Below are 26960 nucleotides of genomic sequence, written 5' to 3'. Positions count from 1 at the left end.
GAGCGATTTACCTGCTCAAATAAACCTTTGCATCGCGTCGAAACGAAACCGAAGGGTAAATAAAGCGATCGATGTCCTGTATCAGATAAGGACACAACTGTCACGCACACTCAGTTAACATCAACGATTATTTGTTATACCAACTGCAGTAAGCCCTCATGTCAATAATTCCCTCGTGTCCCTACGTCCCTGTGCTCTCGCTGGTATGAAAGAATGCCTTTGACTCACCACATGAAGAAGCTGGGAGCTGAGTGCCGTCATGTGATGTCTCTCTCTCCAAGTTAGCTTACGCAGATGTGACGTCACCTGCGACTAAATGAGTGCCTTTGAAAGTTCACTCTGCAGAATGTTTCAATAAAATCAATTGCCGTCCATGCCAGTGGGACTAACAGCTGTACCTGGAGGCTGACACGGGTCTCCACCCGTCCCGGACATGCACAGGGACTTTTCCCACCACCTCAGTGGAACTCAAATCAATCAGCGGGTTTTAAAGCGTTCCTTTCATTCCTATGCTCATTTAGACACCGTATTTGTGTTGTGACTTTGATTCATTTTTCATTTTGTTAGAATAGGAGGAATGTAGTAGAGATTATTTCCAGCATGAGCGGTATTAATATTGCACAACTTAAATTGACGCCACTAAATGCGCTGAAGACTATTTGAAAGTTAAAAAAACCCGAAACATTTCATTTAACTTGGATTGTTCCGTTAGGGAAACCCAGTTTCAAGTTGAGGGTCGTCTTCTTTTAGTATCAAAACGGGGCCAATCGGCTCTTTAAGATTCCCAACAGCAGCAGCACCGTGCTCTTTAATTGGCTAATTACAAACTGTGTGGTACTAACTGAGCGGCTCAGGGGAGGATTGAAACAACTTAGTAAAATCCTAAGCAGAAACATATAGGGCTTTCCAGAGATTGAGTGAGAGTCAGAGACTGCGAGGGTAAAAGGATGTGAGAAAAGTGGCCTATTTCCCCCCGCTGTCATTTGTTTGATCACATCTACGCAAATGAAGAGCGAGAACTCTCACTATTACATTCTGCAGAGTGGAGAACTCCACACTCGTTACTACAACGACTCTGCAACACACCGTCCACAGCCGAGTAACACCCCAGTGTCACCAACTGCCATGTTTTAAATCCACTGGGCTACAAAGTAAAGGAGCTTGTTAGTTAGTTAGTTCAGACTATATTGTGTGTTTTAAAAGTTTTCATATCGCAGATACTGTATATGAGAATTTACTGTATCATATATAATAACATAGTACTGTTATATTCGGCTTTTAAAAATACATAATACATCAAATCTATCATTTTATTTCCTGGAGCACGGACATTATTCATCTTACACAACCTTTATTTACTTGAGCAGTGGGTGGGGGTCAGGGGTCAGGGGTCAGTGTGGTGTGGATGGATCATATTTTGTTTTTGACGCATTGTGTTGACTTGTCTTTACGCATCAGCGTGAGTGATTTGAGCGCTCACTCAGCCAAACCATCGCGGATTAGAGGCCGTGAAAATAAACAATGTCCAGACTGTCACTGCACCCTAAAGAGTGAAGAAATCTGTTTACTGCACACAAATGTGTGTCACATCTGTGTCCAACATTCCCACCACATGCATCCGTGCATGAGACAGACAAGACACCAGTGTAGCACGAGGAACAGTGTCGACTGCACATGCATCAAGGTCAAGAGTTCAGCTGCATTATCATGCCCTGTGCTCAGCAGCAATGTGAAGCAGACAACAATGAGAACGCAGAGGTGTGTAGGCACAGCAGTCAGCTGCCTTAGGCCCAAAGCTGTGAGGAGGCCCAACGAGAAAAGCTTATTACCTTAAGCCTCGTTTCCACCAAGTGAAAGAGTTACATTCAGTTCGGTGCTCCAGGCAATTACTTGCATTCCCACTGTCCCACGTTTGCAAGTGTACCAAAATAACGGATCTGTGCCATCCCAAGTTTTGGCAGCCTTCTGTTGGGGGACCACGCACAGTAATCTGGCTCCTAAAGGCTGGAACTAGACACCGTGCAGTCTGTTTACTAGTCAACAAAGAATCATCACTTATGTGCAACGTTAAAGCTTGTCTTCTCCACATGATGAACGGCCACATGCCAGAAAGAAACAATACAGAATGCTGGATGTCCTCCATTGTTGCTCTTTGTTTGTGGCTGTTTGTCTCAACAAGTCATCAGGCTTTGTATGAGAATAGACAGTGTGTGTTACAGAAGCACCGGTCGCAGGGGGGGTGACGCTTTTCTGCCGCCCAATCAGCTGATCGTTGTGGGTGGAGCCGGTATAGCTCTACCCATACTGTACCATTACTCTGGTAACCTAAGGGAAACAAATGGAACAAATGGAATGGTTGGTGCTATTCCTAAAGGAAATGTACCGTGCCGTACTGCACCATTCCCCTTGGTGGAAACACGGCTCTAGTGTCTTTTTTTTAACTGCGGTGAGCTTGACAGTAATGTGTTAATGTTGTAATGTTGGGGGCATATTTTAAAGAAGAAGCACACACAGATCTGAGGTGGGTTAGACGTGACGGGTGGGTGATCGATTAAAGATCAGACATGATGATCGTCGTTTGGAGCTGTGAGAGAGACACAGAGAGAGAGAGAGAGAGAGAGAGAGAGAGAGAGACACCCACACAGAGAGAGAGAGAGACACACCCACACGGAGACCAGCAGTGGCCGACCAGCCACTGCCAGTGAGCTACACTGTGTCGCGTTTGCGTGACGTGCTTATGTAGCTGACGCATCGTATGTGAACAGCTACATCGTTCATGCATCACACGTCAGATCAGGGTGTGCCATTCCATTCTCGGTTGGAAACGAGGCTTTTGTCCACAACACAAATCGTTTTGTAAGAAGCCCATTAAATGGCTGTTCACATCAGACTGAAGAGACACATTGACTGAATACATCCGTACGTGGTCCACTGTCACGATGAGCTGGTATTCACATCCGTCCTGAGTGATCAGCAGGTTTGAACAAACCCAGAGTGTCGGGAAAGTGTCTTCAGATACAGTCACAATAAACACATTTGGAAGTGGTTTGGAGAGGCATGTGGCCACATTCTTTTACATAATGTGAAAACAATCCGTCCGCAGAAGTATTAGAGAGCTCAGCTGACATCCTCGTTGCCCTCTTGAGTTATTTTTCGAACACTAATCAGCTCCCATATGTTGATTTATTTGTATCTACCATAATATTAACACTGATCAACCCATGACTTGTTTTTTCTAAGGGTTAAAATCTTTATTTAGACTTTTTCCTCTCTCTACCTGTACCACACAACCACCATGACATGTCTGTACAGTGAGAAACAAAATACGATGTTGATCACGTGAACAGACATGACATTAGTGTGTAATATAATACAGAGTTGTGAAGAGTAGCACTGTCCACTTTGGATCACATCTCTCTGGACTGATGTTGATATCAGGTCTGAACAGGGCCTAACTTGCTTTGGTTTGGGTGGATGTTAGCCCCCCCCCCCCATCATATTTCCTGGGACCCACAAAATCGCATGAGACGGCCCTGGTGGTGCAGCCTTGCTGTTAATCTGCACTCATGGAGGAAGTAAAAGTGTATATCTAGCAGGCCTATCTCTGAACTTCATCTTGGTTATAAAATTAAGCAGTCTGGTTTCGTATGAAAGACTACTGTGCGGATGTAAGGAAGCTCATTGCCGCTGCCCACTTGCACATGGTGCTTCCTGTGCAGATAAAAACACAACCACCACTCATATTTACTGGGCGGATAATGCTCACGGCAGCAGCTTCTTTAAATCAGATCACACAAACGCAGAGTGTCAGTCGCAGGCCTTGAGGCTATAAGGCCGTTTGCTTTATGTAAACAGGCACAAAACGACATTTTGGAACTACAAAGATTTACAAGTGATCATTTGTAAGTGTAAGTGTAGCACAGAGGCCATAAAAACAGCAAAGCATGTGTCCAGTAAGCCTTTTGTTCACTGTCCTGGAAACACCTCCACTTTATCCGTCCCGCTTGAGCGAGTCGCTTTATCTTTGAGATCCACGATAAAAGAAAACGTCAAAAAATTCCCAAAAATGACGGATTTCTTTTGGCATTAATTCTCTGTGATCTCAGCATCTTAATGCAGATATGTTACAACAGGAGAGTGAAAGGGGTTTTGTAGCTTCCTGCTGCTCTACAAACCCCAGCAATGACATGCACATAATACACTCACTCCTGCTTTGTCTGCTTTGTTTATCTTAGCATACATATTGGTTAGCAGTTGCTGCTTTACAGGATTAAAGGATGAAGTCACTGCACAAGCGTGTCACCGCCTGAGCTCGTAGTCACTGTTTGTCTCCCTCTGTTGGCTGATTCATCCATCATGTGATGAATGGAAAACATAAATACAGACCCTCAAAGAAAAGAAAAACTCCCAGTGAAAGTAAGTGTAGCATTCATGCTTTGGAGTTTGTTCAGCTGTGGTAAAACAACAAGTAAATGTTCCGCTCGCAAAACGTACTGTGATTTAAAAGCTTCATTTGTATCTTTGTTGGATTATTTATTACCATTAATCCAAGTGGCAACTGGGTGTGATGTCACCCATAAGAATCTGAGTTGCCGTTTTCAAGTCTTGAGATTTTCAGTATGACCATGTAGCACCATGTTGAGGTTGTGGTGACACTCATTGATTTTATTTGTTTTAAATGTGACCAAATTTTACACAATGTTCTAACGAAGAGCTGAAACAAGCAATTGAGACTATTAGTTCATCAGGAAAATGTTTACTGATGTAAATCAAGAGATATGTGGACTAGTTTTTCCATAGACTTCCATTCAAACTAGTTTGTTTGATTGTTAGTTTAATTTTTGCAACCAGCGTTTTATTTATATGTTATATATTTATACTTCCTGGTTGGCCTCAATTAGCAAACTGTAAGACTACATACACGTTTTATAAATGGCATGTGCTGGCTGATAATTTTAAACTAATATGTTACTTGGTAGTTTATTTTAGACCTTAATAAATCTACTCTACATAGCCTGTAGGTGTAAATGCCACTCATGGCACTGAAAGGATGAGATGTACAGATACATATATGTGTGTGGGCACCACTTCAAATCTGCAAAATGTAGTATGCTGTGTGAGTTAAAATGAAAAAAAAAAAAAACATTATTCTGTTATCTTAAATCCTTTAATATATGAAAGAGGCATATTTTAACACAGTATACAGTGTAACAGACCATGTCCCACAGTTTTCATGTACAATTCTTTACAAGGCTGCCCATCAGAGCAGATGGGTCTGAATAGACCGACTGAATGGGTTTTTGTTGTAGTTTGCTGCAATTGTGATACAACTGGAAAACTTAAAAAAAAAAACCTTTGTTTTTTTGCTCAGTTACAAAGATATAAAATAACTGTTACTGTGCATCTAAAAGGTCACTAAACACTGCATCTATCTTCTTCACCTGTGAGCCACTGTACATCTGTAAACATGGTACGTTCACAGACCATTATTCTGCGTCTTTGTGCTCTGATGTGACCAGAGTATGAACATGAGGCGTCATCTGCTCACCTCGAAAACAAACAAAACATATGAACAGAAAGGCTTAGACATTTGCAGACTTGGAGGGGTTCACAGGGCGGATCAGCCTAGTCACTTTGTAGTACATGAGTAAAAGGGAAAGAAAATCAAGTCAAAACTTTCATAAATGCATATGTGAAAAAAAAAACCAAAAATAAGTTCAATATCAATAGATTATCATCAAAACACACAAGTAATGATTTTGAATGCTATTTAGAAATCGTCCACATTGAAGCTACGGCGGGGACATTAAAAGGCAAACCATCGTTAAACTGGTTGTTTGTGGTGAGTACAATGCTTTGTGATTGCATAAAATGTATATCTATACCATACCATAATGTCTATAGTCTGCTCACACAGGTGGAAACAGAAGAAATGGAATGCTAATTTGCTTTCATGCATTTAAATTAAGAACCTGAATAACATTGAAAACATAAAAGACACATCTTAAATCACATTCCTAGACTTCACTTGTTTTGTGCACTGCGCTGCAAAAGGGTAAAAGATAATTTCTTACTGAGCGTGGAGCAGTAGAGTAGGTCCATGCTGATACATACTTAAACATTCATGGTATGCATAAGGCTTGTCCTCAGGAATGATTTAACTGCCCAGATGGGACAGCAGAGAAATTAAGAGAGTGTTTGATGATGCAAGGCTGTTATGATAAAGGACAAAGCACAATTAGCATTGTTCGCTCCCTCACTCTCAACCCCCCTACATAAAAGGAATACAAAACCAGGAGCGGTTTCACCAAACCTACTCCAGTGAGTCGCCTTTGTAGTTTCTGCATATTTAAGTCCTGCCATGCTGCTACCACAGATTACTACAATGGCACTACACTCCCCATCACCAAGGTGACTTTCTGATTATTGGCAGATCAGTCCAAACACAGTGGTGGCTGCAGAGAGAAGGACAGAGCAAGAGAGGGCGAGGGAGAGGGAGGGAGAGTAAAGGAGGGAGTGCTCTTGTTTGAGAGCTACAGCTCTGTACTGCAGCAGAGCTGACACCAGTGGCCTCCGTCTGCCTTCTGCCAGACCCTCAGCTTCACTCAAAGGGCAGCAGCCGCTCTGTTGCATCGTGTTCAACACAAAGTCTCCTCATATGCAAAATTAGAGTTCCGTTTTAAGGCAGGGAAAAGGGTGGTTTAGACCCTGAGAAAACAATTGATTTAATTTAATTAAGAACTAATAAGAAATTAATTATATTTGTTAACACAAAGAAACAACAACTTGTGTGGTTCTATCCTAATCTTCCATATCAGAGGGGTAAGACAGTAAGAGAGTAAGTAAGAGAAATAAAAGACGCGCCCACACGCTTTTATAACAACAGGATGACAAGGATAAAATAATAGCAACAACAATGTCACAACAAAAGCTGCAACTTTAGGTGAGAATTTACTTGAGCTGTGAGTTCTGTTTTATCCTATAAATGTTTTTACATTTTAACTGAAGGGGGGAAAAAGAGAAAAAAAGAGGATCGCTCAGACTGCTGCAGGCACTGTGTTTAAAAATACATCAAAATGACAGACTCGGAAACATGTGCAGTCTGATCAGGTAGTGTTATGAAGAGAGCACATGTGGGGGGTGAAACAACCTGTGACATGTAGTGTACACGCAGCAGGCGATGGTAGGGTGCTGAATGTATTCCTCTATATACAGACTCAGTGAGGCGGGAGGCTTTGGTGTTCTGTTCAAAGATTATTAATGCTACTCATCTGCCACCTTGTGTGCGTTTCAATTCAAAACATGTTTTTTTTGTGTCTGTATATATGGATTTGCAGAGTTACACTCCCTTACCATCTGCCTGTGCTACATAATAATAATAATGATAATTGACAACTGAATGATAATTACACTTCAATCAAGCAAACCCAGCTACACAACATTCTGTGAGGACCATGGACATGATGACAAAAGCTTCAAGGGCAAATTATAATGTGAGCCAAAGGCTTTGTCCGTTTTCCTTTTCTAAACATACAAAGAACAACAAAGGGCAGCGTATGATGAGTACGTAAACGTGAACAAATTAAGTATATTTTCTCAAACTGGCAGATTGTTAAAATGCCATTGTGTGAGATTAGCTCGGTTACTGACCTGCACATTGCAACTAATAATCTAGTCCAAGTAAAAGCAGCTTTCATGTTATATTGACATTGTTAGTAACTATGGTAACAGCATGTATTTATTTACTATTCTGTTTCCTTAATAATAGACCAAAATAAAAGACATGACAATGAACTTGCACTTCCCAAATAAAGAGACAATAAATTCACATTGTGGCTATCAAGAAATGCTAATTGTTGTTGTCATTCCTAATAAAATCTGGATTGTTGTAGACAGATAAAATCTTGGCAGTTAGCTTGTGGCCAGCTACATATTTGGTCTCCATTAGGACTGCTAACAACATTAACAATAAGACGATATTCTGCAGCTGTGTGGTGGAACAAAAGTCAAACAGATGCCTGTTGAAATCAAAACAATAAACCCAGGATATATACACACACACATATATATATATATATATATATGTATATATATATATATATATATATATTTGTCTATGAAAGGAAAGGAGATAAAGCATGAATAAAAGACATTTTAAAAAGAAATATATGTATATATATTTTCATAAAGCACAGAACAAAACATAAGTATAAGACAAGTGTGGTAACATGAGTCAAGTAAAAAGGCCCCAAACTGGCAACCGTGCCTGAGAGATGCTCAGAGATGAACAATAAACTGTCTTTAGCATAGACTTACGATCCTAACCACACCAGGCCATCCATACAATCTAATATCCTTCAGTAAATCAACTGATAATACAGTTACTGTAGGGCAAACAGGGTGACCTTCGAGGAACTGTCAGTGTTCTTATGCATTAAGTTGGACTAAGTCCAACAGACATGGATGAAAAAAATAGATATGCTTTTACCAGTGGCACAAAGCATAATACAGTCAAAACCATGAGTATTTGGACAGTAGCACATTTTATTCTCCAGGCTCTGAGCTTCAGCACCTTCATTTGTCAGTGGCCTTTCAGCATATAGCACCTAGATTTGGAGGTTCAATAGAAATTGGTAAACAGAAAAGGAACTTAACGTATTTGAATCTGTACTGGTACACAACTTTCCTCACGTGTAATAGCAAGAACATAGTTTAAGTTGGTGAAAAACACACGTATCGTTAAGTGATAGATGACATTTAATTTATAATGTTTTTTTCCCTCGTTCAGCTGTTGGCACAGCAGAGAGATTGGCTTACTGGTGGCATCTGACAAAAGCGCGAGTGTGCAAAGCAGCTCCAGTCAGATCAGCTCAGATGACAGATGTTTCCCTGACGGGAGTGTAATCTAAATTTATAATTTAATTGTGCTAAACTATGAATGTTTTCTGCACGTTTTCTGTTGAAGAGGAGATGAATCTCTAGAAACTTGCTGCATTGTACAAGTTTTTTTTGTCTCTCCCTGCACTGCCAGGCAACTGAGCACAGAACACACCAAACACAAAAGGGGGGGACAGCCCTTTTTGAAATGATAATCAGTTTTAGGTCAAGTTCCATCACACTGGCTGAGCTTTTTATTTATATTTATGCGTTTTAAAGGTCATTTCCACTGTATAGACTTGTAATATGGGAAAACAAGCAGCCACTATGCTATGCACTCACTGTAGCCTGCATCTGTATCAATGTGAATCTGTACTCATGTAGACCAATGTCATTTGGTCTGTACCATTAAAATTACAGAGATTGGTACCAAACCCACATATTTCCCTGTCAATAATAAAGAGAAAGCTTCATGGCCATAACCTGAGAGGATTCAGCATGAGACAGGAACCACAGAAACAGAAAGGTCATTCTGCAGTTAAAAAAAGACACAGACAAACCCAAAAAGCCTTGGACCTATGAAATCCAACATCTAACTAAATGACGGAAAGAGGCAACGCTCAAAAGCCCATCTATCAAACATGCTGCTGGCTTGGACATGTAGAGTATGTGCCGAGTACGGCTCCAGTGAAAGTGGCACACTGGCATTTAGTGATGAATTCACTGCTGACAACACTGAGGCAACAGGTTGAGCATGGAGGCACGGGAGCATTGTGAGCTCAGATCAAGCTAAAAGCATTTTCATTATTCAGCAGAACAAAGACTTTCAACACAAGACAGACGCAACCAAAAAGCTTTTCAGAATGAAGAGGTGAACCTTGACTGGCTGAGTAACTCACCTGAGCTCAGTCCCACTATGCAAACACTGATAAGGATGATGTCTGTGGAGGACTTTTATCAAGAAATAAATATGAGGATTTTGTTGTATGTTCATCCAATGACTTTTGAACCTCTAAATGATAAAACTATTGGAATCTAACCAAAGTTAAAGCTGAATTCAAATTTGCTCTTTAACATATGTAAATGTTTTTATTTCAAACTGATTGTCCTGAAGCTCCAAGTCCAAAGAACAACTGTTCAGATACTTCCAGTATTGGCTGCATTTTCGGCCAGACCCTGAGGTATTGTGTGGACGGGTTTTTAGGGCAGAGAATCGCATAAAGAACAGGCAGGACACAAAGCATCACTGGTAATTAATGGCACTTTCTTTAAACTTTTAGATAGAATTTAAATCTCCTGAAATGCTTTAAAGTTGTAATATGTTTTCAGTGGTCATGAAAGCTGAAAAAAAAACAAAACAAAAAAACGATATGCCATGTGTTTGTTGGCCCGCTAACCGGCTAGCCCCCCACCACCCTCTGCAGCAGGAAGCAAGATTTAACCATGTTAAAAACTGGCTGTTTTTACGAGAACACTTGACCTAAAAAAAGAGGGACTTGTCCCTTTTGCATCATTATGCCGTCTCTTGCTTTCATTGGCTTTCAACCTTAAAGGTCCTTGTGCAACTCCGCCCCATAAATAAAACGGTCTGTAGAGCAAAATCAGAGGACAGAGGAAAATAACAGAATCTAACTCTGAAGTACGCATGGCCATCCTCCGTATATTTGGGTTTAAATCCCAGCTGAGTGGTTAAAGTGTTGACAGTTTGGTTTGCATGGCATATGTTCCTCTCCCCTCATTCAAGTGTCACTGATAAACAGGGAAGTAAACGCTTTGTGTCAGTTTCTTCTGTAAGTGACAGTGTATATGTGCTGCTTAGCTCAGTAAATGAGACTGCAGGGTTGAAGGCTCGAGCTCCTCTTCCTTGCGAGAGTTTTGGTGTGCTGTGTTGACCAGGTGTCAGCCAGAGAGCAGCTTCCCTTCACTTCACCTTTCCTGTCACCAGTTGGCTTTGACAGCTTTGACATCACTCACTAGGTTTTGAGCCAGGCAGATACCAAATATCTGATGAGGAAGGCACACAGGAAATTTGACAAAGTCACATTTACATGAAGTGAGGGAGAAAAAAAGAGCAGACCGCTGTATTGCAGGGGTTTGATTGATGTTGCCTCTTCTCACCACTAGAAAGCAGTGATGACACAAAGTCAAAACTCACTCACATTTTTTTGTTTCAAAATGCGAATGTCTTTCAAGGTTTTAAATGCATTTTCCATCATGTAAACATTAAAGTAGCTTGAGGTCCTTACCTGTAAAAGTGCAATACCAACAAATATTCCAGCTACAATGATCAGGTTGTCCTGAAGCCACCTCTCAAACTGTCCCACACAGCCCTTGGTATAGATATATTTCTGACGATCCAGCTCCTTTTTGAAAAAACAAAAACAAAAAAAAACACATATGAAGCAACTTAAAATGAGTGAGAACCTTGTTGTTCTTTTTCTCCCAGTTACATTAAATGTGTCCCTCTTGGAGAGAGGACACTGGCCTTTTGCACAATTTAAATAAACAGTGTACTTCTGACCTGATCAACAATGACTAATGCAGAGCAAAACACAAGTTCGGCTCATTGACTCCTTCACTGAAGAGAAGGGCATACGAGGAGTGAGACATAGTTGAGTCACACTTAGATCATAATGTGTCAGTGTCTGGACATCATGGAGAAAGTAAAGGCTATGTGTCCAGTTTCTGTGTGGACTCTGTCTGACTGAACAAACAGGGAGAAGCTGTTTCCTGTTACCGGACAGATGGTTGTTTGCTTTGTCAGATTTTGCTGATGATGTATGTGGTCTATTCAGACATAGAAATAAAAAGGTGTCATTTAGAGCTGAACACAAAGTGAAAAGTGGAATGAGAATGGGTGTGAACAAGACTATACAATGGTCCCTTTGTTGCTCTCCGAAACAAGTCAACCAGGGAAACCCTTTGTTCTCTTGCAAAACCTGAAAGCTATCTTTTAACCAATGGGAGGTAAAGCCCCATGGCAGCCAATAAAAACACAGGAAAGAAACACTATGTTGTTGGTGGTGAACTTCCCCAGCAGCTATTTAAGCCGTGTGTCTTTGTTGTGCTGCTGTCTTTACCATGTCTCCCACTCTTCCTGTGTCTTACCCTGCAGTTTATAAAAAAGCTGCACAGGAACTTTAAGTCCACCACTGATGGGCAAAATGTCAGCAGCAAGGGCAATAGCATGAGAGCACACTGAGAAAATGAATTCATAACAACTCTGTGGCAGGTGCTTCACTGTATTCCAGTGTGCCTAGCAACAGCAATCTTTCAGACTGCAGTGCAGTGAGTTGTAACCACCACACCCACACACAGAGGAAAAGGGAACGGACTGGCATAACCCACTGAGTTGCCAATTACAGAGTGTAGTAAGGCTGCTCTCTGGGCTATAACTGGAGTCTAATTATCCCCGTTAGAAGAACAATCTGTTATTAAGGCAAGAAGCATGCAGAGGAGCCTGTGTGCTTCTTAACCCTTCACATTCACCATGTCTGCTGTGTCAGCAAACTGGCTCTATGGAGGCAATTCATTTTTTGTGTTTTTCACTTAATATTTATACATCTTTATGTAGAATGACACATACATCAAAAGCTCAAATCCATATTTACTGAGAGCTAGAAATAATAGGACTTACATAGTCAGGAACCCTGAAGATAATACCTTTAAAAAAAAAAAAAACCCTGAAAACTACTCTGTATACATCAACATTAACAAGCAAACAAATTTACATATTCATGTCATTAACAAAAATCTCTAAGGTCTATGCGTTTCTCTCTTTCCCATTCACTCTCCATTGTATTTGGCAGGACAAACGAGGCCATTTCCACACACAAAATTGTTGGGGGATAACACAGTCAGCGGGCTTTGAGCAGGTGGGCCTTTATAGCCTTGAATGGCAACCCAATACCCTACAATACAGCATAATACAAGCCCACATACACAAATATACAAACACACTAGCATCTCATGAACTCACACATCAACGTTCCTGTTTGGTAAACATTGTACTTAGTGGTAAAAAATGAAACAAACTATGAGTAGTGCTAATGACGGGGCTCCTATCTACGAATACTCATCAAGATTCACAGCATGTGCCTCAATTCAGTTCTGAACTGATCCCGACCTCTTTGGGGCCCTGGGCTTCACTCTGCAAAGGGGCCCTCTGACCTAACCCATGTAAACCATTTGGCATTGAGCCAAACCTGACACCCAATGCTACCACCAAACCCTTCCTCTCTTTAAATTCAGTTAGTTCCATCTCTTCTTTAATTTTAATTTTAATGACTATACCTATTACAATGAGTAAACAAATGTAGAATACTTTCTATAGAAACTTAAGAGGAGTGAATATTGACTGTAACATGAAGATGAAATTGTAAACATTAACATTAAATATCAAAGTTAAAAAAAAATGCATTGAATAAGTACCTATAAATTGCAGATATCAACATCACTATGATAAACTGCATAAACCATTCACACTGGTTGCCTCAGATTTTCCAACATTAAGTTACTATTTATACTGTTGCTTGGTTAATGGTTATTTGATGAGCATTTACTGAGATGAGCATCCATATGTATATTCACTACACCAAGTGTAAACCCATTAATCTATCATTAGTTTGAAGTTGTAATTGAATCTTGTAGCAATTACTTTTACAGACTCTCCGCAGTGCTTCACACAGAGGTTGTGGCTGGAAAGATCCATTTTATTTTTGGTGAGTTTCTTTTCCAAGCTGCAGTTTATAAACACCCTTGTCCTTTAACGTTTATCAAACCTAATAAATAGATGTGGCTCGCTTTTGTCAAGTCAAAGAAGCGCCCTGGAGGTGGTTGGTAAGAAAAAAACAATCTCAGAGACACATGGCACAGATTTTTAGCGAGACAGGCAGACTAGACAAAAATGCACATTCATGTCACTCTTATTCATCGACATCTGAGTTGAAGGATTACTGTTTTTTTTAGGTGTTTTTTTATATATCTTTTTGTGACCAGAAGAATAGTCACCCTCTCATCAAAGTTGCAAACACTAACACCTGCTTTGGCACAAGTATGTAAGGCCACCTGGCTCTGACTCTGTGGTTTCACACTCTATGTGACACATGTGTAGGAGTCTGCACAGGGCGTTTTATTTTGTAAATAGCCTAGAGGTTGTATGACTCCTGTCCAGTTCCATCTGCTCTGAATTGTGTGATGACTCTACACAGAAATGAGATTATACAAAATAAATCTACCTATAAATTATATATTAATTATGAAAATTGACAAAAGAAAGTTGCTCTTTGAACGAACAGGCTATTCACGGAGAAAAAAATAGCAACACATTTAATACCTCATAAAACTTTCAATTAAGATGTTTTCATACTTTTGAAGGGCTTTAATTCTTACTAAACTGATTTATTGCCTTCTACTTTTTAAGACCCAACAAAAACCCTGGACAAGCAATCAAGTCCAATACAAATGAAGCTGATTGTCACTCCACTCTCACAACAGCACAGATCCCTTCAATCAAACAGCTTAACAGCGCATCAATCAACCCGGCCTTGGGAATCATTCCACTCCAGAGCATTATGTCAGCTTAACAAGAGAGGCTGGCATTGGTTGCTAATCACGCTCAAACATTGCCACCAAAACTGAGACACAACATTACATTTCAGAGTTCAGAGAGCAACATCTTTAAAACAGAACAAGAAGAAGTGAGGAGAAAACAAATGCAGGGTTAAGAAACACAGAGACCTATGGAACATGTCTGTTGATACTAACCAGTTGAAGCCGAACATCATAACCGCACTGCGTGTTAATGACATCCTCCTGTAAAAAAGAAGAAAAAAAAAAGGTGAATGTGAATTCCTCTGTAAGACTTTAATATCAGTATCACATTTACTGGTGAGAGATATTGTAGATGTTTGAAGACGAAATTATGACAATTAAAGCAAAAAAGGTGACTGCTTCATATGGGGTTCATAATTATTTGTTAAAACCATTTATTTATTCTACGAACAATTGAGTGTTTTATGCTAAATACAGTCAATTCCTGAAGGATATATCGCAGTTGTTATAACCCTTGTGGTACATTTATGTAAATAGAAAAAACATTACATACAAAGCCAATGCAAAGACACAAGTAGTCACAAATTATGCAGTACCCCATGAATATGCCAATGATGTTATGAGATTAATGTAAAGACACAAACTACATCATTAGAGCGTTAATTTTGAGTTGATATACTTGAAGAAGCAGTTCTGTAACATGATGTAAAGTGTCATATATGTGACAGCCAATCAGCAGTGAGACTGAGAACAAAAAGGGTGGAAATATATGCTGCCCCCCCATCACCACCACCACCCAATTTCCACGTGACAAAATGAAAATTCACCATTAGTTTATTAATTACATCATGTGATACGATTATACACAACTGATCTTTTGTAAGTCGCTTTGGATAAAAGCGTCTGCTAAATGACATGTAATGTAATGTAATGTAATGATCGCGTTTTTTTCCATGTAGAGTGACTCACCGCGGGGTCTTTGACACAACAGGAAAATGGGACTCCACAGCGCTCCCTGCTGGGGTTCAGCTCAGTACAATTGAAGTAGATGTTGAGGTTCCAGTCATCAGGCCCGTGAGCGCCACAGCATGACCACTGAGACAACAGCAATGATAGGAGATTAAACTGCCAGTTCTAACTCACAGACATGTTTATTTCCTCTGATCTGCAATGGAAACCATTCTTAAGTGTCTGCCTCAGGTTAGATTGGGCGTGTAGCAACTAGAGACAGTTAGACTTGCATTGCATTTACAGTATTACGACAGAGCCAACCATTTTGACAAGGGAGCCAACTGTCTGAACTGTTTCATTCATATAATCGGATAATCATTCGAAGGAAATCAAATCACATTAAACCTGAGATATACTGCACAGCTGCAGCAGCTGACTCGTCCTCGTGTCCATTCAAAACTGAGAAAATCAGTTGTGAACCACGTAAACAACTAAATTTCTAAATTAGGGAGTGAATTTTTTCAGCAAAACACATGACATGTAACGGGATGCGTTTGTTTTTCTTAACAATTAGCCACACAAAACTCTCATTCAGTATGTATGCACTCACATATTCCTGGGCAAAGTCAATGAGATTCTGCAAGTCTATGTCATCACGGTAGGCCTTCACATTATTGTTGATGAAAAAGTTGAGCTGGTCTTTGATCCAGTCCTTAAAAACAAAGGCTAGGATCCCGGCAGTCAGCTCCAAGAAGAAGATCAAACCCAGGAACACAGAAAACTGGAAAGTACTTGACACATGAGTACAGACACACACACATGCACACAGACATGATCCCATCCACCCACCCACAAAATCTGTTCCTTCAATCAAGAAATGTCTGTTTATACTGTATCCTGTATTTTAAAAGGATCAGAAAAAGATTATTTAGCATTTGTTGTATAGGAATAAAAAAAAAAAAAAACACTCTTATGTGTGATGACCCTGTGTAGCTGTGGCTACAAGATCTGTCCTTACAGCCAGAGTGAAAGCATGGCAACATAAACCGCAGTCCCAGAGGTACCGTTATATCATCCCTTTACAGTAAATGTAGGGGGAGACGGGGCTAATGATAAATGCACAAAAGCCACATTAGCTGCTCACTCTGACGCCTGACTTACTGCTACTAATGGACATAGGCCTGAGTTAATAGCTACTCAAAATCACAGCCAGCAGCAGTGGCTACTTTGTCTCGGTCAGTCACATGTTGGTTAAAATAAACCATAAACATGGTGGTGTCATTGCTCAAGAATAAGTGCAGAAAAACATTATTAAAGTGAAACTGGCATTTATGTTGAGCAATATTTTGGTGGTCTGTAATGTATGGATAAGACTATTTCTTTCTGCTAGAAAAGGAATTATCTTGGAGATGTTGCATCACTTCAACAGCATTTGGCTGGAATGAGTGAGTCAAAGTGACACCTGCTGCACTGACAGCTTCAGCTCTGGTGTGAAATGCACATCTAAGGGGTGTGAAGTGGTTAATATGGTATCTGTGTTCAGAAAACATGGTGCTGACTTACAAATTTAAGCAGGAAGGTGTTCTCTCTGAGTGCTCCAATACAGCCAGCAAAGCCCAGGATGAACATGATGCCTCCCACAACGATGAAGAGCCACACAGGATCGAAACCCCCTAGATCTGTGATGGACGACAAATTTGCCAGCACGCCCTGAGGGAAAAACAGAAAGACAAAAGACAGTGGTTCAAATTGTGACGGTAATATTTCCAAAATTAGTCTATTTTAAAAGGTCTTACTGAAAATGTTCACTCTTCCATAACAGACAAATAAAAACAAGAATTACAGTGATGAAGCAGCCAATAGGGCAAGATTTGCAGTGTTCACAGATGCAGAAACACAGAAGGAAAAATCTATTAAAATGCAGTAATCTTATCTGATTAGAATGGTATCTATCAAATATGTTGTTTTCTAAATAAAATAACAAACCCCAGAGGGATTTTTTCATTAGCTTATCTATACAATATCACTTTCTGGCAGATCAATGTCTAAACTACAAAACAAACTACTTTTATCTGAGACAAATGTTCACAACGGACATCTGTCCTTCCTCTTTGTCCCCACAGCCCCAAGGCCATAGAGTGTACAACATGCTTTTCTGTCATTCTGGCCTCCATCATGCCTTACACTGACATGGACAAGTTTTATCTCAAATGATGGCCCATTTCCCAAATATGCATTACACTCTGAAGTTCACTGGAAAACAGGCTTTAATTTATTTCTATGGAGGCTACACATTAAAACAACTTTTAAATAATTTTAAATAGATTAAAATCATAGACAGGAAATGACCACAAAAGGTCACCTTAAATGTTACTGTGCAATATGTGGTGCATTATTCACAGGTAAAAAAACTTGTTCAAATGTAGCAGGTACTCCAGGTCTCTGACCATATTTCTCTCTCTATGTCATTATGTTGGGTGGCATGGTGGCACAGTAGTTAGCACTGTTGCCTCACAGCAAGAAGGTGCTGGGTCTTCTGATCAACCCTCCATCTGACATTGAAATTTTGTTGTGCAATCGGTTGTATAATGACAATAAAGATGCTTCCCCCCCTCCCCAACTAGAGTTATTGTCTGTAAATATGGGCACTTGCTCTCAGGTCTGACATCTTCTATGCTTTTCATAAAAAGGTCACATTTCAAAAGCAACTAAAGCTCAAGAAGCCAAAATCCCACAGGAAGTAAAGCCTCTCTGCAACAAACCAGGATAACACTTGTGCTGAAAAAAAAGACTGCCTCCATTTGAATTTATGGATAAGGCCATGAAACAATAATGTGGTCTGGGTGCACACGATGGGCTCACCGAGACCCAAACTTACCATTAGAACTTTCTAGTAGCCGCTATTCATCATTTGGCAAAATCCTTTTAAATTATTCACCCTGTTCCACAAAGGTACTCAGGGGCTGGCCTATTTGGAGAGTTACTGGCCAGATGTTACAAATGAGTATATGGTTCCACAGCATCAATGGAAAACAATTCTAACCAATAAATTAAAAATAAATTATATAATACTTTTGTGGTCTATCCTGTGGAAAATAAACAATAACCTGTTTCCATACAAATTTAAAGGCCCAGTTCATTTATGCTGGACTAGTTACTGTTCTCATTTCAAACACAGCACGGTAGTTCATTTCCTAACAAAGACTATTATCAGTTATGTGTGATACGTTATATGTGTATTTAACTGTTGCAGGAATGGTGCTTCTATTTTTGCACAGTTATCCTGCTATACAACCTAACTTTGGTCAGAATAAATGTGAGCTACGCTGTTGAGGCAATCATGTTGGAGTACCAGTGTGTGTTTGTGAGTGCATGTGTTTGTACTTACCTTCTCCGCCCATGCCCACAATCCTATGGCCAAGAATGTTGCTCCTAGTAACTATAACACAAAGCACAGAGAAGAGGATCTTCAGTCACATCAAAAGCATTTTAAGTCCCAAGTTTAAGCAAAAGATGATGTTCAACTTATTTGGTTTAAGCAAAAACATCATTCAGTGAAATTACCACTCAGAAGTTTAACATTCATAAACCTTGGCCAGGCCTGCATGGATGACGTTCACTTGATTTTAACTCAAAATGTCATCAATCTCTGATGTTTGTATGGTTCGTTAAACTCTGATTGATCTATAGTAATCCATGATATTACATTCTCCCCAAATACAGCCTTGCCAAAAAAAAGTAAAATACAGCAAACAGAGGTCTATCATTAGAAATACAATACCCTCTAAGTACTCTACAACTGACAGATAATAGTGTTCATGTTGAACTCTCATCACTTATAGGAAGAGGATAACTGAGAAAATTGCCTTTAAACAAAAGGGAATTCTCTGAGGACATATTTGTCGATTAGCTTGCAGTGGACAGAGCGAATCATTACATTTGCAGCAGGTGATTGCAGGTTAAAGTCATCGCACTGTGCTGTCTTGGAGGCAGGAGAATCTGAATCCCTCCTGTATTCTCCCATCAAAGGAAGGAAATTAGGGCTCAGTTTAAAATAGGGCAAGTTGAAGAACTTCAGAAAATAAAGTGTGATTGCCTCAGATGGCCACAGCATGTGAAACACCCAAAATTAAATTTCACAAATTAAACCTGTCCACAAATGTGTTATTTTGATTATTTTCAGTCACTTCATGGCTTACTTAAGTAAAACACTAATAAGACACAACATTAAAACCAGTTTCCTTTCTTAATGTAAAGACTGAGTGGTGGAGACAAAAATATAAGTGAGTCTTGAAGAGGCAGTGTCATTAAAAGACAAAAAAAATAAGATGAATTTCTTAGCTGAGGCACATTACAATGGAAATTACAAACTGGGTTAAAGCATACTGTTGGGGAGCTGATTAAATCGAGAGAAGCAAGTGAAATGATGACAATAAATCAATACACACCTAATAACACCGACAGTGTGACCCCAAAAAGAGCATTAGATGAATGCTGCTAAGTTTACCTTGTAATTATAAGTGACTGTAGTCAGTGAAGAATGTGGTGGGACTATTAAACCACTATAAATAATCAACACAGATTACCTAAAGCAAAAATACCCAACATGACAGAGACAACAGCTTTGAGGTAACAGGTATAAAACATTTTGTGAGGACACAGTGACCTTAGATCTCCAAATTCAAAATGAGTTAATCTAATTGAACATCTGGGTCAAATTTCATGAAATTAATTTGAAGTGTACCTGAAATATTAAACAAATGGAAAAATGACCTCCTGATGTCCCAATACAGAGCCATAAGAAAAGTGTTATCAGTTTCCCAATAGTTATTTTGGTGAACCAACATAAATTTTTAACATTTTGGGATTTTAAAAGAGGAAAACTTAATCTGTATGCTAACCATTGAGGCATGGTATTTTTGATACTACTACTGCCATGTAAGCTTGGTTAATCAAACTCTAGTCTCTCATTACGGTGTGAGTTGACTTGCCTAAGGTACTGGAACTTTCTAAGAAAATAAACAAATCTACTCTACTCACCTCGCCATGCCACGGTTTAAGTAACATTCTATTAGCATAGTACCTGGTAATATTTTTAGTACCTGCTCCGTTTAGTACCTGCTGTATACAGAGCTGCTACATTTAGGCGACAAAGAGCACCAAGTCCATACTGATGTCTCGTTCTTTTTCTTTGCCATTTCAAATTAAATCCATTAAAAGATAATTTAGTTAATATCACTACATTATATTGTCTTCTTTCTTTAGTATCTCATGTCAGTCTCATGTGTATTGCCGGCACCATAATTAAATATACACTTCTTCTGACTAATAGCTCTCATCACCAACATGGTCTGATGATTAGGTATGGACACGTCCCAACTCTCCTGCTCATTCTCTACCGTATATTTCACTAACTAGAAAAAAAGTACCCAGAAAGCACAAACCACCAAAAAGGCCACTCAGTTTTGCACAGTGTCGATATGACACATTTCAACCCAACTACATTTTTAGCAGAATTATAAACAAATATGACAACAATCCCCTATCTAGCCAGGTTTACAATAACATCCTAAATACATCTCTATATCGCCACCAAAAATCAAATAATCTCTTCTTTGGGCCATAACCGACAAACCCAGAAGATTTCATCAAACTCAATCCTTTCCTTTTTGGGTTAAGCTGCTCACAGACAGACAAACATGGCCTCTTGTTGGAGGTAATAAAGCAGAGAAAGAAAATTGCCTCTTCTATTTGATCCTTCTAAAATAAAACACCATCCAGGTGGTAGGAGGAGAACTTTCTTTATATGACCAATTTTGTTATTATTTCCAGACAACAGTACTTCAAAGCATGTCAAGTTCTATTGTTGCAGTTTAGGGTGACAAGTGAGACAGCTACAGAGGTATCAATGCCTAGCCTATCATTTGAAGCTACCATGTCATTTTCAGTCAGTGAACATTCCCAAAGAAAACACAACTTAACCACACACAGGTTACCCCTACCCACATAATAGCCCTAACAACTGAGCCTTTTCAGAGAGAGCATAATGAACAAACTAAAACAGTCAATCAAATTTATTAATTTCCTCCATAAATACAAAATGCAAGTAAGAGCAAAAATGTGACTGCGGTTCACTTAATGGCCACTGATGTCAAAAATAACAAGGCTTTTCTAAATGCTACGGAAGAGCCTTCAAGCAAGACCTTCAAGCAGAGCCTTCAAGGCTGAATCAAGTTTAACTTATTTATTTTCTTTGACACTTGACCAAACATAATTTTGAAGTACCATTCATTTAAGTTGTTAGGAATCTGTTACTGTTAAAGTGGACGATAATATTGTTAAGCATACAGTGTGAGCATGTTTAAAGCCATATCTGAACAACAGTTTCTGTTTTGGGACAATGTGGTTAGGATTGAAGTGAATTTGACTGAATGAGACAACTGAAACTGGGCTTAACTTTTCTTTGTGGAGGATTTATGTTATTTTTCTTGTACAGCATGTACTGTAAGCGGGCAAGGTAAGATTTAGGTCAACTGATGGCAATGAAACACATACACTACAAACATGTGCTTCACTCTACCACTGTGAGAAACTGAATAAAAGTGAAGCTGTAAGGACATGAAAGGATCATCTCTGTATATCCACATCTTAACAACAACAATACAACTAAGAACAGTACAGTACAGTACAGTACTGATTACTTGTTGCTCCTGGTTTGGACTTTTTCTTTGTGTGAGGAAAATATGTTTTAAATGCATCTCAGGTTCCTTTAAATTTCACCTGCTCTAGTAACATTTGCTTCCCATTCCTCTGTGTATTATTATCCAACAATCTAATCCCAGGGCTTTTATCACTGCTTTTATCTGTTGATCACTAAGCAAATAAAGTCTGGACTTGGATGCATCTTATCTACCTTGCTATTCGAATCAGGCTGCTGCTCAGGTGACTTCTCTGTCAAGTACTGCTGTCATATGAGTATATCTCAGTCCAGAGGAAGGGCTTTCTCTGTACTTTCTCTGGGCTTTCTCAGAGATTATTAACACTTGAGAAGATGGCTCTCCTAGCCATCTGATCCCATTAACCTTGAGTAAGTAGCAGATCAACCAAGCTTCATACTGCCTAAAAACACACACAGTCCAGACTTTCTCAAATGCCTTTTGTACTAAAAAGCTGAATATTCAATGAGTCCGATAGTGAAGGGAGTCATTCTATTTGATACGATTACAGTTGCACTGCAAACAAGGGTAACATAATTTGAAGCTTATCTGACTCAAAAGTAAATTAATACTTAATAATACCACAATCTTGGTATTCATACTACTCTGCACTCCTGTATAATCAATGTACCTATTTGGGTGATTAACTGCAGCAATGATACAAGAGTTTGGGATTGGTTTAAGGTTCAAAATATATTTGATTGAAATTAACTAACAGAGGTTAAATCATGATATCTTGTTCAATGCCATCATTTTATAGCCGGAGACACTGTGCAGTATAGACCCAGCTGAGAAAGACTTCAGTTGACACACACACTATCAAAGCAGAAATCACAACAAATCGAAAAAGAAAAACCCCCAAGTGGACTTGACTTCCAGGTTCACACTTGATTTTATCTGTAATAGCAAATACTACTGACCATAAATCCATATATAAAACACACAAATACATATTTATCTTCAGACAAAGGATTACAAAATCGCCATTGTCAGGGGTCTTGCCATGTACCCGGTGAGCACAGGGATAACTGCACACTTATTCATGCAGTTATCAAATTACACGGCAGTGTATTGCATAACGTCATGCAGACATACAGGTCAGGAGCTAATGTGAAGAGTGAAAGAAAAAACTAAACAACAGCAGCGACATTGATGAACACATGATTGTTGGTGCCACACAAGCTTGTCTGGTATAAAGTGCTGATCATCTGGTATATTCTGGTAAAGTGGTGCGAAAACAGACAGACATCCACTGAGCAGCCGTTCTGCAGACAGAATAGCCTTGATGATAAGAGAGGTCAGTGGGAATTGGTCCCACTGGTTGGAGCTGACAGAAAGGCTATGATGACCGCTCTTTACAACTGTGGTGTGTGGCAAACCATCTCAGCTAAAACAACACCTCAAACCTTTTGGTAGATTGACCACAGCTTCATCAAGACTGAGACTTTATCAATATTGTGTTTGAGATATATATATATATACACACACACGAGAATCTCTACAGCCGTACTTCATTAGGCTGTACTCTGCGTCTGAATAATCCAATATGACACATCCAAATGTGTCTTCATATATCTGCATATACACCTCTGCCTTCCACCTGTGATGTGATCCCCAAACACGCATTTCGTTGCCAAATGCGAACAGACATTTAGCACTGTAGCTGGCTAATAACACAAAAGCTGTATCCAACCAAGTCAGTGCCATGGTTACAGCTTAACAAGCTCTTAATTACAGCATGCAGAGCATCCAAACAGTTCAGCAGCCCAGGCAGAAAATGTGATTAATTAAGTTGATGTGAGGAATGTGTCTATTCTAGGGACAAGAGAAGGTATGTTGTTCTTGGGTGAAAATGCCCAGCAGTCAACAGTGTAACCGGTTGCTGCAAGAATTCCCATGGAGAAGAAGCACTATCTTTTATTGCTCCATTCTGTTCACAATATTTAGGGTCTTACAAGCATTCCGTCTCAATTTAGGCAGCATTTTCGAGCCTGACAAGATCAGGATGAGAAAGACAAATGGGCTGATTTGTGGAGAATAAACCCAATCTCTCTCCATTTCAGCAATGCACTGGCTTGTCTGTCATATCCAGTTTCACAGCATACAGTCAAGAGAACATCTTATAGTGATTATTAACGGAAACATCCAGCGAGCTGGAACTTGTTTCACAGAGAGCTCAGACACAGGACAGTTAGCTTACCCTGAGAGTCCAACAATTTGAAAAAAACAAAAAAACAACTGCTATGAGTCAGACCTAACACTACAGCCCTATGACTCAACATTTCCTGGGTTTTTGCTTAATCCAGTTGAATTATAGGGTGCTTCCCATTGAGGCAAATTGTAAAATGTACCTTCACATTTTTCATTGGCTTGTAGCATGTTTGGCAGTTCATACAACCTCACTTGACATAGAGAGGGAATAATGTTACAACGTAATGAAATGGAGAAACGGGGCAGTGGTGATGAAAATGGGGCAAAAAGGAAGATGCATGTGGATACCATGGGGCTAATAAGTTTGACAGAACAAGAATACAAGGGGAGAAACACAGAGTCACACCCAGAGCCCCCCAAATCTTTGTTCTCACCGTCGTCTTTGTGCGTTAGTGGGTGTGTGAATGAAGAGAAACAATGGTGTCCCACTGAGTGTGAGCACTATAGTTGTGAAGGGAGTGAAAAGGGTCCTTGGAAAACAGAGGGTCGGGTGGTATTCAGGCCTGTGTGGCTTTTTCCTTCAAACAGTGTGTGGGTAGAGCCTCCAAGTAATACAGACACACCATTCCTTCACCCACAAACATTGTACTACACCAGCTGCACAGAGGCAGTGCAGATGGGTGATTAGGGAGGGGTGAGAGATACTAAACAGAGGAACTTTTCAGACAGAGGGGGATAAAGATGGTGGAGGCATTGTAAAGGAGATGTGGGCTCACTTGCCACTGGCCTCACAATGTAGATTAGCCTCATGCCATTTCTCAAGCTCAGACACAATAGTATGACTGCCCACTGCCAGGTCAATGCCATGAGACCAACCCAACATCAGACAGGCTTCAGTCTGTGGTTGTTTATGGTCTGACAAATCAAATCAAATAAGAGGTTTTTCTACAAAATATAATTTTAGCTACTTTAACAGACAGGCACTTTTATTGGACAGAACTTCCCTTATTTTAAGTGACTTTAATTCTCTACTTCTGCCTTCACACACTAAATTGATTTGATGAACCAATTTCTAAAACGGATGATTTTATATAAACTGCTGAATTTTGCCCTGGTTGTTCTGCCTATCTATATTGTCTATATTGTGCAATTTGTAAAATTATTTTTTTAAGTGCTCTACAAATTAAGTAATAATAATAGCAATAATAATAATAACAACAACAAATAGAACCATTATCATTCTATAGTAATATATTTAGAGAGGGTGGTTGTCACTGACATTTATTTACCACTACTTAATCAAGGGAAACGTTTCAGCTACCAACAAAGAGAAAAAGACTATTATATACTATAAGTATTATTATTTTTAAAACAGTATCACAAGTATTCTAACATAGTGCTATTTTTAACGTGCTCTTTCCTTCTGAAAGCCAGGTTTTACGCAAGTTTTCACATATTCAATTGCTCAAATCAACAAAAGACACATATATGAAAATAACTCATATGATATAATGAACAACTGAGATAAACATTAGTTAACTTAGTTAACAACCGCTGTAACGTAATAACAACGGTCAGACATTATTAAATTATTTCAGTTTAATTCGCCAACTCTACCAGGGTTTCCCATGTTACTTTAAATTAGCCAAATTAGTTTTAGTGTGTTACAAAGAATATGAACAGTTTAAAGACAGCATTTACTTACCCAGAATAGAATGTTGAATCCAAATAAGAAATATTTCACACAGCAGCTGACTTCTGCCCCTTTTATATGATGGTGTTTTCTGCTCATTCTTTCAAGGATAGTGGTGGCTAACAGATAAGCTAAGTTCCTAACTGCTACGACACTTCAAAGGTTTACTCAAAGGTGCAGTTCTAAAACAACTGAAGCTGACGTTAGCTGACTCCATTAGCTAACAAACAAGGCAGAGTTTACTCGACACGGAGTAAACCAAACCTATTAGTCTAATTGTCTTTTCGTCGCTATGCCAATTAGCATGTGCTAGGCCAGCTAGCCCACAACTTCTGAGTTTAGCATTAGCAGCTAACAACAACAAATCCAGGGACATTCATCTGCAGCTCAGTCGACAATCGAGTTGTCCGACGGTAAAGTGGTAGCGTACAGCGGCAGACAGAGGTGACGAGGCCAAGGGGCTTTCAGCTGTCAGTCTTCTCCATGATTAGTGCTTCTGCTCGTCGCTTGAAATTTTCATCCTTGTTGTTTTGTGCTGTAAAACAACAAGCCACTGCTGTCAAACCCTAAACGAGGAAACTGTGCTGGTGTTCGCCCTTTTCACCTCAAGAGCGGCATCTTGTGTCTAGGTGAGGCTCTTCACGTCTCTGGGTCGAGAACATTACAACATTATATCATCTTTTTTTATACCCCTTATTGAGCACAGAGGATGAAAGTGCTGCACGTAGGTTAACACATAAACACACAACAGGTGCAGCAAGAACTGACACACTTCAATAAATACATTTGCAGCAATCCCAACAAATCCAATCTCTTTTTTTGTAACATTTCAAAATGTTACAAAAATGGTAGTAAAACACTGATGATAGTTTGTCATATTAAAAACAAAAAACTGCAAAGGTAGGATCAACAACAGTATGTTTTTACACAGTTCGCGTAACACTTTTCTGTTAATATTCTCATCCACTGTAAATACATTCTATCTAAATCCAATTTTTCAACCACTAAAACTATAATTT

At 39.5% G+C, this 26960-nt stretch overlaps 1 protein-coding gene across 1 annotated transcript; it reads right to left on the bottom strand.

Moving 5' to 3' along the window:
• Positions 1 to 8091: 8091 nt before the first annotated feature.
• Positions 8092 to 26538, bottom strand: tspan17 (tetraspanin 17). The gene is made up of 8 exons (XM_044040237.1): positions 25954 to 26538; positions 18770 to 18820; positions 16945 to 17091; positions 15992 to 16162; positions 15400 to 15525; positions 14644 to 14691; positions 11124 to 11240; positions 8092 to 10881 (listed from the first exon to the last, which is right to left on the bottom strand). Exons 1-8 carry the CDS (start codon positions 26038 to 26040, stop codon positions 10816 to 10818), a joined length of 813 nt encoding a protein of 270 aa, XP_043896172.1. The 5' UTR covers positions 26041 to 26538; the 3' UTR covers positions 8092 to 10815.
• Positions 26539 to 26960: the final 422 nt, after the last annotated feature.

Source organism: Solea senegalensis, linkage group LG12 (assembly GCF_019176455.1).
Source record: "Solea senegalensis isolate Sse05_10M linkage group LG12, IFAPA_SoseM_1, whole genome shotgun sequence".
Taxonomy (NCBI): domain Eukaryota; kingdom Metazoa; phylum Chordata; class Actinopteri; order Pleuronectiformes; family Soleidae; genus Solea; species Solea senegalensis.
Note: the sequence above shows the minus strand (reverse complement) of the source record. Positions and strands in the feature narration are given on the sequence as shown.